Source organism: Eleutherodactylus coqui, chromosome 5 (genome assembly GCF_035609145.1).
Source record: "Eleutherodactylus coqui strain aEleCoq1 chromosome 5, aEleCoq1.hap1, whole genome shotgun sequence".
NCBI lineage: Eukaryota > Metazoa > Chordata > Amphibia > Anura > Eleutherodactylidae > Eleutherodactylus > Eleutherodactylus coqui.
In genome coordinates, this window is record NC_089841.1 from 2,087,286 (window position 1) to 2,103,402 (window position 16,117).

Consider the following 16,117-nt stretch of genomic DNA (forward strand, 5'->3'; position numbering starts at 1 on the left):
AATAAAATATCAGCTTCAACACAGCTAAAAAAAATCTAAGGCTATGAATCTAGCTGCATCAGACTTAAAACTAGAAACATTAATGGTCGCCAACGGGGATGAGTGCCGCCATCCTGAATAATCAGGGTTAAACGACCCTCTTCTGCTCACCAACCTCATCCCCAGAGCTCCTACACTCATTCCCCCCATGTTTATGTGATTTCTGTAGTGTCCATTACTTCCTGGTGGTTCCCTCCTCTTGGAGAAGAAGCCCCACCTTTGTCTGGTGGCACTGGGTCACCCTCTACCCCCAGGGGTGCAGGTCCCCCAAGAGAAGAAGGGACAATGCCCTCTTGCGGCCCACCTCCTTTCCTCAGTTTTCCCTCTACCCGCTCTTCTGAGTGGCTTTTGGGGTTTCCTCCAAGAGGTTGATAACTGAGTGGGCAACCAGAGGGGATCAGGCTTGCCCTTCTAACAGTACCCGGCCTGGGGCAGGGGAAGATCTACTCAACCCCTTATGTTTTCCTGCACCCTTCTTTTGTTTTCTCTTTAACCACTTCCCTTTATTCCCATCCAGACAGTCTTCTGGATGGGAACCCAAATAAGTGGACTCATCCTTCTACATCTGAAGTCTCCTGGCCTCCTCCACCAAATCGCTCTGTCGAGGAGCCTCCGTGGCAGGCTGCCCTAGAGGGGCAGGGACAAGAGTTGTCCTCCCAGACTCCACCCTTTCCCTTGCCACCTTCTGGGCTGATTTCCTGCCTATCCTCACTGGACCCTCATGGCCTGTGCCCCTATCCCCTTCCCCAGAAGAGCAGCAGGCACTGCCGAGCTGCAGGGATTACATTGCTGGGAAGGGGTACATAGCGCTTAATCACCACCTCCACCTGCTTCTTCCTGGTCTGCTTCTGCCGGTCCTCCCGAGGGAGGTCATCTCCGAAGTTGAAGCTAGATAGATGCACGGGAGCTCCATCTTACTGATCTCTGCCATCAGCAGGCTGCCAGCATCACCTTCCTCCCCGCTCTGCTCAGACAATGTACAGGGTGGGGGATGCGTCAGGCTAGATGAGAACTCCTCCTCCTGGGCTTCCCCCTTGCATTGGGATTCCCACTGCGACCCACCTGGGTTTCCTGATGCTGCCTGCAATGCTGGCGTCTGCTGTTGCTTGGAGTCCTCCCCTTCGACTGTCACGCTGGTTGTTAGGGAGGTGGGCCTCCGCAGCTCCATTCCTGATAGGTTCCGCCATCTGTCCAAGTGCTCTTGGTTCTGTAATCACTCTGCCATTGACCCACCATTGCTCAGTATGATCTTTCTTCCTGGTTAACTCTTTGATGTTCTCTTTAACCTGCTTCATTTCTTCAATAAAATCCTGCCCTTTGGGTTTCTGGCGGGATTCTGCCAGCGCTTTCGCCCCTTGTAATTCCTTCTGCAGCGGTTTTATTTTACTACAGATTGCCTCATATTCTTTTATATGGCGGGAGACACGGGCGTTATACTGTGCCACCGGCTCATTGCTCCGCCTCTCGACCCACAGTCACAGTTCCTCCACTGGGCAGCAGTTACTGGCTGGTTTCTCCTTTATCCGCTGAGATCCCCCTAACTCCAGATAGCATTCTGGGCCAGTTGCTCTCCAATGTCCCTCCCTGGCTCTCCCCGAGAGACAGGGGGTGCTCCAGATGAGAGCATTAGCAGCCCAGAAAACCACCTCACTCCCCTGGGAGAGGGAGAGGCTCCAGACACGTCCTCACTCCCTGAGAACCAACCTTGCACTGACTATCAGACCGCCCCCTTGTTACAGTCCTGGGTATTATAGATGATGGGGGAGATCTCTGTACTGACAGTGATAGATTATACATAGTTATTAGAGCGCCCCCTTGTTACAGTCCTGGGTATAACAGATGATGGAAGAGATCTCTGTACTGACCCCTGATATATCTATACATAGTTATTAGAGCGCCCCCTTGTTACAGTCCTGGGTAGAATAGATGATGGAGAGATCTCTGTACGGACCCCTGATATATCATACATAGTTATTAGAACGCCCCCTTGTTACAGTCCTGGGTATAATAGATGATGGGAGAGATCTCTGTACTGACCACTGATATATCTATACATAGTTATTAGAGCGCCCCCTTGTTACAGTCCTGGGTATAATAGATGATGGGAGAGATCTCTGTACTGACCGTGATATATTATACATAGTTATTAGAGCGCCCCCTTGTTACAGTCCTGGGTATAATAGATGATGGAGAGATCTCTGTACGGACCCCTGATATATTATACATAGTTATTAGAACGCCCCCTTGTTACAGTCCTGGGTATAATAGATGATGGGAGAGATCTCTGTACTGACCCCTGATATATCTATACATAGTTATTAGAGCGCCCCCTTGTTACAGTCCTCTGTATAATAGATGATAGGAGAAATCTCTGTACTGACCACTGATATATCTATACATAGTTATTAGAGCGCCCCCTAGTTACAGTCCTGGGTATAATAGATGATAGAGAGATCTCTGTACTGACCCCTGATATATCTATGCATAGTTATTAGAACGCCCCCTTGTTACAGTCCTGGGTATAATAGATGATGAGAGAGATCTCTGTACTGACCCCTGATATATTATACATAGTTATTAGAGCGCCCCCTTGTTACAGTCCTGGGTATAATAGATGATGAGAGAGATCTCTGTACTGACCCCTGATATATTATACATAGTTATTAGAGCGCCCCCTTGTTACAGTCCTGGGTATAATAGATGATGGGAGAGATCTCTGTACTGAACCCTGATATATCTATACATAGTTATTAGCGCGCCCCCTTGTTACAGTCCTGGGTATAATAGATGATGGGAGAGATCTCTGTACTGACCCCTGATATATTATACATAGTTATTAGAGCGCCCTCTTGTTACAGTCCTGGGTATATTAGATGATAGGAGAGATCTCTGTAGGGACCCCTGATATATTATACATAGTTATTAGAGCGCCCCCTTGTTACAGTCCTCGGTATAATAGATGATGATAGAGATCTCTGTACGGACCCCTGATATATTATACATAGTTATTAGAACGCCCCCTTGTTACAGTCCTGGGTATAATAGATGATGGGAGAGATCTCTGTACTGACCACTGATATATCTATACATAGTTATTAGAGCGCCCCCTTGTTACAGTCCTGGGTATAATAGATGATGGGAGAGATCTCTGTACTGACCGTGATATATTATACATAGTTATTAGAGCGCCCCCTTGTTACAGTCCTGGGTATAATAGATGATGGGAGAGATCTCTGTACTGACCGTGATATATTATACATAGTTATTAGAGCGCCCCCTTGTTACAGTCCTGGGTATAATAGATGATGGAGAGATCTCTGTACGGACCCCTGATATATTATACATAGTTATTAGAACGCCCCCTTGTTACAGTCCTGGGTATAATAGATGATGGGAGAGATCTCTGTACTGACCACTGATATATCTATACATAGTTATTAGAGCGCCTCCTTGTTACAGTCCTGGGTATAATAGATGATGGGAGAGATCTCTGTACTGACCGTGATATATTATACATAGTTATTAGAGCGCCCCCTTGTTACAGTCCTGGGTATAATAGATGATGGAGAGATCTCTGTACGGACCCCTGATATATTATACATAGTTATTAGAACGCCCCCTTGTTACAGTCCTGGGTATAATAGATGATGGGAGAGATCTCTGTAATGAACCCTGATATATCTATACATAGTTATTAGCGCGCCCCCTTGTTACAGTCCTGGGTATAATAGATGATGGGAGAGATCTCTGTACTGACCCCTGATATATTATACATAGTTATTGGAGCGCCCTCTTGTTACAGTCCTGGGTATATTAGATGATAGGAGAGATCTCTGTAGGGACCCCTGATATATTATACATAGTTATTAGAGCGCCCCCTTGTTACAGTCCTCTGTATAATAGATGATAGGAGAAATCTCTGTACTGACCACTGATATATCTATACATAGTTATTAGAGTGCCCCCTAGTTACAGTCCTGGGTAGAATAGATGATGGAGAGATCTCTGTACGGACCCCTGATATATTATACCTAGTTATTAGAGCGCCCCCTTGTTACAGTCCTGGGTATAATAGATGATGGGAGAGATCTCTGTACTGACCCCTGATATATCTATAGATAGTTATTAGAGCGCCCCCTAGTTACAGTCCTGGGTATAATAGATGATAGAGAGATCTCTGTACTGACCACTGATATATCTATGCATAGTTATTAGAACGCCCCCTTGTTACAGTCCTGGGTATAATAGATGATGGGAGAGATCTCTGTACTGACTCCTGATATATTATACATAGTTATTAGAGCACCCTTTGTTACAGTCCTGGGTATAATAGATGATGGGAGAGATCTCTGTACGGACCCCTGATATATTATACATAGTTATTAGAACGCCCCCTTGTTACAGTCCTGGGTATAATAGATGATGGGAGAGATCTCTGTACTGACCCCTGATATATCTATAGATAGTGATTAGAGCGCCCCCTAGTTACAGTCCTGGGTATAATAGATGATAGAGAGATCTCTGTACTGACCCCTGATATATCTATGCATAGTTATTAGAACGCCCCCTTGTTACAGTCCTGGGTATAATAGATGATGAGAGAGATCTCTGTACTGACCCCTGATATATTATACATAGTTATTAGAGCGCCCCCTTGTCACAGTCCTGGGTATAATAGATGATAGGAGAGATCTCTGTACTGAACCCTGATATATCTATGCATAGTTATTAGCGCGCCCCCTTGTTACAGTCCTGGGTATAATAGATGATGGGAGAGATCTCTGTACTGACCCCTGATATATTATACATAGTTATTAGAGCGCCCTCTTGTTACAGTCCTGGGTATATTAGATGATAGGAGAGATCTCTGTACTGACCCCTGATATATTATACATAGTTATTAGAGCGCCCCCTAGTTACAGTCCTGGGTAGAATAGATGATGGAGAGATCTCTGTACGGACCCCTGATATATTATACATAGTTATTAGAACGCCCCCTTGTTACAGTCCTGGGTATAATAGATGATGGGAGAGATCTCTGTACTGAACCCTGATATATCTATACATAGTTATTAGCGCGCCCCCTTGTTACAGTCCTGGGTATAATAGATGATGGGAGAGATCTCTGTACTGACCCCTGATATATTATACATAGTTATTGGAGCGCCCTCTTGTTACAGTCCTGGGTATATTAGATGATAGGAGAGATCTCTGTAGGGACCCCTGATATATTATACATAGTTATTAGAGCGCCCCCTTGTTACAGTCCTCTGTATAATAGATGATAGGAGAAATCTCTGTACTGACCACTGATATATCTATACATAGTTATTAGAGTGCCCCCTAGTTACAGTCCTGGGTAGAATAGATGATGGAGAGATCTCTGTACGGACCCCTGATATATTATACCTAGTTATTAGAGCGCCCCCTTGTTACAGTCCTGGGTATAATAGATGATGGGAGAGATCTCTGTACTGACCCCTGATATATCTATAGATAGTGATTAGAGCGCCCCCTAGTTACAGTCCTGGGTATAATAGATGATAGAGAGATCTCTGTACTGACCACTGATATATCTATGCATAGTTATTAGAACGCCCCCTTGTTACAGTCCTGGGTATAATAGATGATGGGAGAGATCTCTGTACTGACTCCTGATATATTATACATAGTTATTAGAGCACCCTTTGTTACAGTCCTGGGTATAATAGATGATGGGAGAGATCTCTGTACAGACCCCTGATATATTATACATAGTTATTAGAACGCCCCCTTGTTACAGTCCTGGGTATAATAGATGATGGGAGAGATCTCTGTACTGACCACTGATATATCTATACATAGTTATTAGAGCGCCCCCTTGTTACAGTCCTGGGTATAATAGATGATGGGAGAGATCTCTGTACTGACCGTGATATATTATACATAGTTATTAGAGCGCCCCCTTGTTACAGTCCTGGGTATAATAGATGATGGGAGAGATCTCTGTACTGACCGTGATATATTATACATAGTTATTAGAGCGCCCCCTTGTTACAGTCCTGGGTATAATAGATGATGGAGAGATCTCTGTACGGACCCCTGATATATTATACATAGTTATTAGAACGCCCCCTTGTTACAGTCCTGGGTATAATAGATGATGGGAGAGATCTCTGTACTGACCCCTGATATATCTATAGATAGTGATTAGAGCGCCCCCTAGTTACAGTCCTGGGTATAATAGATGATAGAGAGATCTCTGTACTGACCCCTGATATATCTATGCATAGTTATTAGAACGCCCCCTTGTTACAGTCCTGGGTATAATAGATGATGAGAGAGATCTCTGTACTGACCCCTGATATATTATACAAAGTTATTAGAGCGCCCCCTTGTCACAGTCCTGGGTATAATAGATGATAGGAGAGATCTCTGTACTGAACCCTGATATATCTATGCATAGTTATTAGCGCGCCCCCTTGTTACAGTCCTGGGTATAATAGATGATGGGAGAGATCTCTGTACTGACCCCTGATATATTATACATAGTTATTAGAGCGCCCTCTTGTTACAGTCCTGGGTATATTAGATGATAGGAGAGATCTCTGTACTAACCCCTGATATATTATACATAGTTATTAGAGCGCCCCCTAGTTACAGTCCTGGGTAGAATAGATGATGGAGAGATCTCTGTACGGACCCCTGATATATTATACATAGTTATTAGAATGCCCCCTTGTTACAGTCCTGGGTATAATAGATGATGGGAGAGATCTCTGTACTGACCCCTGATATATCTATACATAGTTATTAGAGCGCCCCCTTGTTACAGTCCTAGGTATAATAGATGATGAGAGAGATCTCTGTACTGACCCCTGATATATTATACATAGTTATTAGAGCGCCCCCTTGTCACAGTCCGAGGTATAATAGATGATAGGAGAGATCTCTGTACTGAACCCTGATATATTATTCATAGTTATTACAGCGCCCCCTTGTTACAGTCCTAGGTATAATAGATGATAGAAGAGATCTCTGTACTGACCCCTGATATATTATACATAGTTATTAGAGCGCCCCCTTGTTACAGTCCTCTGTATAATAGATGATAGGAGAAATCTCTGTACTGACCACTGATATATCTATACATAGTTATTAGAGCGCCTCCTTGTTACAGTCCTGGGTATAATAGATGATGGGAGAGATCTCTGTACTGACCGTGATATATTATACATAGTTATTAGAGCGCCCCCTTGTTACAGTCCTGGGTATAATAGATGATGGAGAGATCTCTGTACGGACCCCTGATATATTATACATAGTTATTAGAACGCCCCCTTGTTACAGTCCTGGGTATAATAGATGATGGGAGAGATCTCTGTACTGAACCCTGATATATCTATACATAGTTATTAGCGCGCCCCCTTGTTACAGTCCTGGGTATAATAGATGATGGGAGAGATCTCTGTACTGACCCCTGATATATTATACATAGTTATTGGAGCGCCCTCTTGTTACAGTCCTGGGTATATTAGATGATAGGAGAAATCTCTGTAGGGACCCCTGATATATTATACATAGTTATTAGAGCGCCCCCTTGTTACAGTCCTCTGTATAATAGATGATAGGAGAAATCTCTGTACTGACCACTGATATATCTATACATAGTTATTAGAGTGCCCCCTAGTTACAGTCCTGGGTAGAATAGATGATGGAGAGATCTCTGTACGGACCCCTGATATATTATACCTAGTTATTAGAGCGCCCCCTTGTTACAGTCCTGGGTATAATAGATGATGGGAGAGATCTCTGTACTGACCCCTGATATATCTATAGATAGTGATTAGAGCGCCCCCTAGTTACAGTCCTGGGTATAATAGATGATAGAGAGATCTCTGTACTGACCACTGATATATCTATGCATAGTTATTAGAACGCCCCCTTGTTACAGTCCTGGGTATAATAGATGATGGGAGAGATCTCTGTACTGACTCCTGATATATTATACATAGTTATTAGAGCACCCTTTGTTACAGTCCTGGGTATAATAGATGATGGGAGAGATCTCTGTACAGACCCCTGATATATTATACATAGTTATTAGAACGCCCCCTTGTTACAGTCCTGGGTATAATAGATGATGGGAGAGATCTCTGTACTGACCCCTGATATATCTATAGATAGTGATTAGAGCGCCCCCTAGTTACAGTCCTGGGTATAATAGATGATAGAGAGATCTCTGTACTGACCCCTGATATATCTATGCATAGTTATTAGAACGCCCCCTTGTTACAGTCCTGGGTATAATAGATGATGAGAGAGATCTCTGTACTGACCCCTGATATATTATACATAGTTATTAGAGCGCCCCCTTGTCACAGTCCTGGGTATAATAGATGATAGGAGAGATCTCTGTACTGAACCCTGATATATCTATGCATAGTTATTAGCGCGCCCCCTTGTTACAGTCCTGGGTATAATAGATGATGGGAGAGATCTCTGTACTGACCCCTGATATATTATACATAGTTATTAGAGCGCCCTCTTGTTACAGTCCTGGGTATATTAGATGATAGGAGAGATCTCTGTACTGACCCCTGATATATTATACATAGTTATTAGAGCGCCCCCTTGTTACAGTCCTAGGTATAATAGATGATGAGAGAGATCTCTGTACTGACCCCTGATATATTATACATAGTTATTAGAGCGCCCCCTTGTCACAGTCCGAGGTATAATAGATGATAGGAGAGATCTCTGTACTGAACCCTGATATATTATTCATAGTTATTACAGCGCCCCCTTGTTACAGTCCTGGGTATAATAGATGATAGAAGAGATCTCTGTACTGACCCCTGATATATTATACATAGTTATTAGAGCGCCCCCTTGTTACAGTCCTCTGTATAATAGATGATAGGAGAAATCTCTGTACTGACCACTGATATATCTATACATAGTTATTAGAGCGCCCCCTTGTTACAGTCCTGGGTATAATAGATGATGGGAGAGATCTCTGTACTGACCCCTGATATATCTATACATAGTTATTAGAGCGCCCCCTTGTTACAGTCCTGGGTATAATAGATGATAGAGAGATCTCTGTACTGACCCCTGATATATCTATGCATAGTTATTAGAACGCCCCCTTGTCACAGTCCGAGGTATAATAGATGATAGGAGAGATCTCTGTACTGAACCCTGATATATTATTCATAGTTATTAGAGCGCCCCCTTGTTACAGTCCTTGATATAATAGATGATGATAGAGATCTCTGTACGGACCCCTGATATATTATACATAGTTATTACAGTGCCCCCTTGTTACAGTCCTGGGTATATTACATGATAGGAGAGATCTCTATACTGACCCCTGATATATTATACATAGTTATTAGAGCGCCCCCTTGTTACACTCCTGGGTATAATAGATGATGGGAGAGATCTCTGTACTGACCCCTGATATATCTATACATAGTTATTAGAGCGCCCCCTTGTTACAGTCCTGGGTATAATAGATGATGGGAGAGATCTCTGTACTGACCCCTGATATATCTATACATAGTTATTAGAGTGCCCCCTTGTTACAGTCCTGGGTATAATAGATGATGGGAGAGATCTCTGTACTGACCCCTGATATATCTATACATAGTTATTAGAGCGCCCCCTTGTTACAGTCCTAGGTATAATCGATGATGGAAGAGATCTCTGTACTTGCCCCTGATATATTATACATAGTTATTAGAGCGCCCCCTTGTTACAGTCCTTGATATAATAGATGATGGGAGAGATCTCAGTACTGACCCCTGATATATCTATATAGTGGTACCTCTGGATACGAGCGCCTCAGCTTGCGAGTTTTTTGACTTGCGAGCAGGCTCTTTTTCAAATTTTTCCTTTGATTTTAAGAGCAAAAACTCATGTCACGAGCCTGCTCGCAAGTCAAAAAACTCGCAAGCTGAGGCGCACCGGGATCTGCGGCGCTGCTGCAGGTTGCCGCGTCCTCCTCCACACTGACAAAGCATTGCTTTCTAGATGCAGGGCTTGAATGCCCTTCCTCCAGCAAGCTAAGGCTCTGATTGGTTAACTCAACGCTACGTCAGCCAATGAAAGCAGGTGCTGGGTTTACTGGTCACAGCCATTTAATCATTGGCTGACGCATCTCTGAGTTACCCAATGCAAGCGGAGCAAGGAGGCATGATGTGGGTGGCTGTTTGACAAACTCAGCTCTGCGTCCCAGATGAGAGGGGGATGGTAGGAGTTCAATGTAGAGCTGGCTGATGTTATCTGTCTTCACCTGTCAGGATGCCTCAGTCCAGCTGCCTCCTAACTCCGGAAGAGTCCTCCTGTGCCCCCCTCTCCTTTTGCGGCGCGACGCCCTCTTCTCTGGCATCCCCACACCCCACCTCTCCTCTGCTCCTGCTCTGTGCTGGACTACAGCCATCCTCACGCTTCAACTAGGCGCATCCAGCCATCTTGGCTGCAGGCCAAACCCCCCCAATAATGATCTTGTTTAGTCCTGTAAGACGTCCCACACAACTTCTCCAACCGGCTGCTGACTTTTACAATATTTGTCTCACAGCTTTTGTATCCGGATGAAGATCTGCCCAATATTAATGCTACAGAGAGGAATGTGAGGGGCGATCAGCGGCGTAAAGAGGAGATTCCTGCAGGTGAGTAGGAACCACTGAATACAGCAGGGAAGTCACAGATTCTCCTCAGTCAGCGGCTGCAGATACTCCTGTAGATCTATAAGCTCTGGGATCGGTCAGTCTCCGCTGTATATCCCCCATTATACTAAATCTGGATGAAATATCCGACCGTTGTAGGCGATGACACATGATGACATCTACAGCGCAGCCATGGAGCACAACGATGTGAGCGGGAACTACTTACCATTATATCATATCTGTACTGATGAGGGGGAGTAGTTCTCCAATTCTGGGATTGACCAACTCTTAATCTGATGGAACAGACGCTGATCACATGACCAAAGATGAAGACATACACCCGGATAACAGAATATACAACATGGAGACGTAGACCCGGATAACCGAATATACAACATGGAGACATAGACCCGGAGAACCGAATATACAACATGGAGACATAGACCCGGAGAACAGAATATACAACATGGGGACATAGACCCGGATAACAGAATATACAACATGGGGAGATAGACCCGGATAACAGAATATACAACATGGAGACGTAGACCCGGATAACCGAATATACAACATGGAGACATAGACCCGGAGAACCGAATATACAACATGGAGACATAGACCCGGAGAACAGAATATACAACATGGGGACATAGACCCGGATAACAGAATATACAACATGGGGAGATAGACCCGGATAACAGAATATACAACATGGGGAGATAGACCCGGATAACAGAATATACAACATGGGGACATAGACCCGGATAACAGAATGTACCACATGGAGACATAGACCCGGATAACAGAATATACAACATGGAGACATAGACCCGGATAACAGAATATACAACATGGGGACATAGACCCAGATAACAGAATATACAACATGGAGACATAGACCCCGATAACAGAATATACAACATGGAGACCTAGACCCGGATAACAGAATATACAACATGGAGACATAGACCCGGATAACAGAATATACAACATGGAGACATAGACCCGGATAACAGAATATACAACATGGGGACATAGACCCGGATAACAGAATATACAACATGCAGACATAGACCCAGATAACAGAATATACAACATGGAGACATAGCCCCGGATAACAGAATATACAACACGGAGACCTAGACCCGGATAACAGAAAATACAACATGGAGACATAGACCCGGATAACAGAATATACAACATGGGGAGATAGACCCGGATAACAGAATATACAACATGGGGACATAGACCCGGATAACAGAAAATACAACATGGAGACATAGACCCGGATAACAGAATATACAACATGGAGACGTAGACCCGGATAACCGAATATACAACATGGAGACGTAGACCCGGATAACCGAATATACAACATAGAGACGTAGACCCGGATAACAGAATATACAACATGGGGACGTAGACCCGGATAACAGAATATACAACATGGGGACGTAGACCCGGATAACAGAATATACAACATGGAGACGTAGACCCGGATAACCGAATATACAACATGGAGACATAGACCCGGAGAACCGAATATACAACATGGAGACATAGACCCGGAGAACAGAATATACAACATGGGGACATAGACCCGGATAACAGAATATACAACATGGGGAGATAGACCCGGATAACAGAATATACAACATGGGGAGATAGACCCGGATAACAGAATATACAACATGGGGACATAGACCCGGATAACAGAATGTACCACATGGAGACATAGACCCGGATAACAGAATATACAACATGGAGACATAGACCCGGATAACAGAATATACAACATGGGGACATAGACCCAGATAACAGAATATACAACATGGGGACATAGACCCCGATAACAGAATATACAACATGGAGACATAGACCCGGATAACAGAATATACAACATGGGGACATAGGCCCGGATAACAGAATATACAACATGGGGACATAGGCCCGGATAACGGAATATACAACATGGGGACATAGACCCGGATAACGGAATATATAACATGGAGACCTAGACCCCGGATAATAGGATATACAACATGGAGACATAGATCCCAACAACAGATTATACAACATGCGCATTTCCTGTGCATTCTGGGAAGAGTGAAGAATCCCTGTAAGCGTGAGGATTGCTGGAATTAGCTGGGTCTAGCTGCTCGGGATGTCCTCCCCAAACCTTAATAGTATCTTATAGGTTAGGTAGCTACAATTCTTGACTTTTGGAAGTTTGGAAGTCAACATCAACATGGAGGGGGAGGGGCCATATGGTGAGCTGCAACGTATGCTATATGTTTACAGACCAACCAGAGCAAAATCCAAACTTTACCGTTCAGGACTGTAAGCTTGTCTCTCAACTGGAGGAAAAGTTGCAGAGTCTTGAAAATTGCTACATTGTAACTCATTAAGGAAGGTGAGGATTTTCTTGGCAGAGCATAAGAAAGTCTTTAGAATGTTGAAGAAAAGAAATCTCCAGTGTACCTGCTGAAGCCAAGGAATGGAAGCATGTGACCCAAGCAGGAGGATCAGGAGTCAGCCAGCACCCATACTGATCAGGAACCAGTACCAGGTTCTACCACAGAGGAGCAATGAGGAGGTGCAGCATGAAATGACTCTACCCACAAAGAACAGTCTAGTAAACACTGAGAATTCTCTTGGATGGAGGAAAAGAAGTGCTGTTGTGAAGAAGAGGAGAGTGCTGGTTGTGGGGGATTCCCTACTGCGAGGAACAGAGGCTGCTGTCTGCAGACCTGACACCTCATGAGAGGGCTGCTGTCTTCCAGGGGCACAAATCACAGATGTGTCTGATTAGGCTGTCAAGACTCTTCAGTCCTACAGAACACCACCCATTCCTACTAATACATGTAAGGACTAATGACACTGCAAAAAAGGACCTTACAACGATCTGCAGAGACTTTGAAGACCTCAGAAAGAAGGTGAAGGAACTAGGAGCTCAGGTGGTCTTCTCATCTATCCTCCCAGTGTATGGCCATGGAATAAGGAGATGGAACAGGATTCTAGAAGTGAACAACTGGCTACATCGATGGTGCCGTCAGCAAAGATTTGGATTCCAAGAGTATGACGTGAATTACCTATATGATGGACTGCTTGCTAGAGACAGGTTGTACCTTACTGACAGGTAAGCATATATTTGGAAGGCACCTTGCTTCACTCATTAGGAGAGCTTTAAACTAATACAGTATGGAAAGGAAGTGAAAAGCAAAACTATCCAGCTAATTAATACATTTGCGAACCTTGTTATTAGAAGTGGAAAGAAAGAACAAAGACAAAAAATTCAGAAGGTAAGTAGAGGAGCAAGAGACCCCGATCACAAACTAACATGTTCCTACACAAATGCACAGAGCATGGGAAGCAAACAAGGAGAATTACATAGTAACATAGTATGTTGGGGTGAATTAACACAATGTCCATCTAGTTCAGCCTGTTTTAATACCCCCACACACGCACGGACACACACACCCACCTTGTTGATCCATAATGCCAGTCAGAATAACCCCTGAAATTGTAGCTCCTAACACAGAAAGAAAAATATGATGTCATAGGCATCACAGAAACTTGGTGGGATGATACACATGATTGAGATACAAGGCTTGTAGGATACAATGTATCTATAAGAAACAGACCTAATAAAAGGGGAGGAGGTGTTGTGTTGTATGTTAGGAGAACATTCATCTCCACTGAGATTCAAGCTTCAGAGCTGGGCGTTCTGTAGAAACTGTTTGGGTAAGAATACAAGGAGAGAACAACAGAAAGGACACCATTGTAGGCATTTACTATAGGCCGCCTGGACAAGCAGAAGATATGGAGGAACTCTTTCTACATCAGATGGCCAAGCTCTCAAAGAAGCCCAACATAGTGATCATGGGAGATTTTACCCATCCAGACATTTGTTGGGAATCTCTCAGGTAAAAGTAATGGATCCAACAGATTCTTATCCGCTCTTGGTGACAACTTTATCTTCCAGAAGGTAGAAGAGAAAACAAGGAGATCTGCCATCTTGGCCCTAATTCTTACCAACAGGGAGGGAATGGTGGAGGAAGTAAGGGTGGCTGGGACCTTAGGAGGCAGTGATCATGATATCCTTGGATGTTGGATAACAAGGGGAGGAAGACCTGAGAAGACTCAGACCTCAAGGTTGGATTTCAGAAAGGCAGATTTTAATGAACTCCGAAAGAGGAGAGGAAGAATCCAATGGCTGGATGTTCTTAAGGACAGAAATGTCCAAGAAGGTTGGGAAATATTGTGAAATGAGATTCTCAAAGCACAATCGTTACCAATCCCTAAAAGAAGGAAGAATAGGGAGCATTTAAAGAGACCCGGATGGATGAACGGAGAACTTGCGCACTTGTTAAAGAGGAAGAAGAATATGTTTTATCAAATGGAAAGCAGGGGGAATATCTAAAGAAGAATATAATGGGGTCTGCAGAAACTGTAGGGCAAGTGTCAGAAAGCTAATAATGAATTGAGGCTTGCAACAGAGGCCAAAAGCTATAAAAAAGGATTTTGGGGGGCAAAAGCAAAAGAAAAGTCAAAGATGCTTACAGGATGAAAATGGTGAATTGGTGAACAATGATGTTGAGAGGGCCGAACTTTTATATTCCTATTTTGTATCTGTTTTCTCTCAGAAAGTAGATGGAACATCAACTGATCTTCCCTGGGCTATTGGGGGAATAAAAGAATGCAGGCTATCTATAATCTGAGAGATGGTGAGGGAACACTTAGCTAACTTAAAATAAATTCAAGTCTCAAGGTCCAGAGGAATTACGTCCTAGGATACTGAAGGAAGCAGCAGAGGTAATTGCTGAACCACTCAACCATAATCTTTGAAAATTTCTGGAGAACACGAGAAGTCTGAGAAGATTGGAAAAGGGCAAATGTTGTCCCTATCTTATAAAAAAGAAAGAAGGTGGATACAGGAAACTACAGGCCTGTGAGCCTGACTTCTATACCAGGAAAGATCTTTGAACAAATTATTAAACAGCATGTATGCAAGTACTTGGATGAGAATAGAGTAGTTAACCAGAGCCAGCAGGGGTTTGTGACAAACAAGTCATGCCAGACTAATCTAATTTCCTGCTATGACAGAATCACTGACGGGGTTGATCAGGGAAATGCGGTAGATATACTATATCTTGACCTTAGTAAAGCTTTTGACAAAGTATCTTATACCATACTTCTTGAAAAAATAACCAAATAATGGATTTACAAAGCAACTATTGAGTGGATTCACAACTGAGTGATCGTACTCAAAGAGGGGTCATAAATGGCTGCACATCCAAGTGAAAGAATGTATCAAGTGGGGCCCACAAGGCTCTGTCCTGGGCCCAGTATTGGTCAACATTGTTATAAACGATCTGGAGGAGGGAATTGATGGCAAACTGATCAAATTTACCGACGACACAAAA

At 43.6% G+C, this 16,117-nt stretch overlaps 1 protein-coding gene across 4 annotated transcripts in view; it reads left to right on the forward strand.

Annotated features, from left to right (window-relative positions):
* The window catches only part of LOC136627259 (oocyte zinc finger protein XlCOF7.1-like), an 80,366-nt gene that overhangs the window by 54,253 nt on the left and 9,996 nt on the right, over positions 1-16,117 (forward strand). For all 4 annotated transcript variants that reach the window (XM_066602194.1, XM_066602197.1, XM_066602198.1 and 1 more), the window contains one exon: positions 10,604-10,694. In XM_066602194.1, the coding sequence (XP_066458291.1) occupies positions 10,604-10,694 (91 nt within the window). The remainder of the gene's footprint in view (positions 1-10,603; positions 10,695-16,117) is intronic.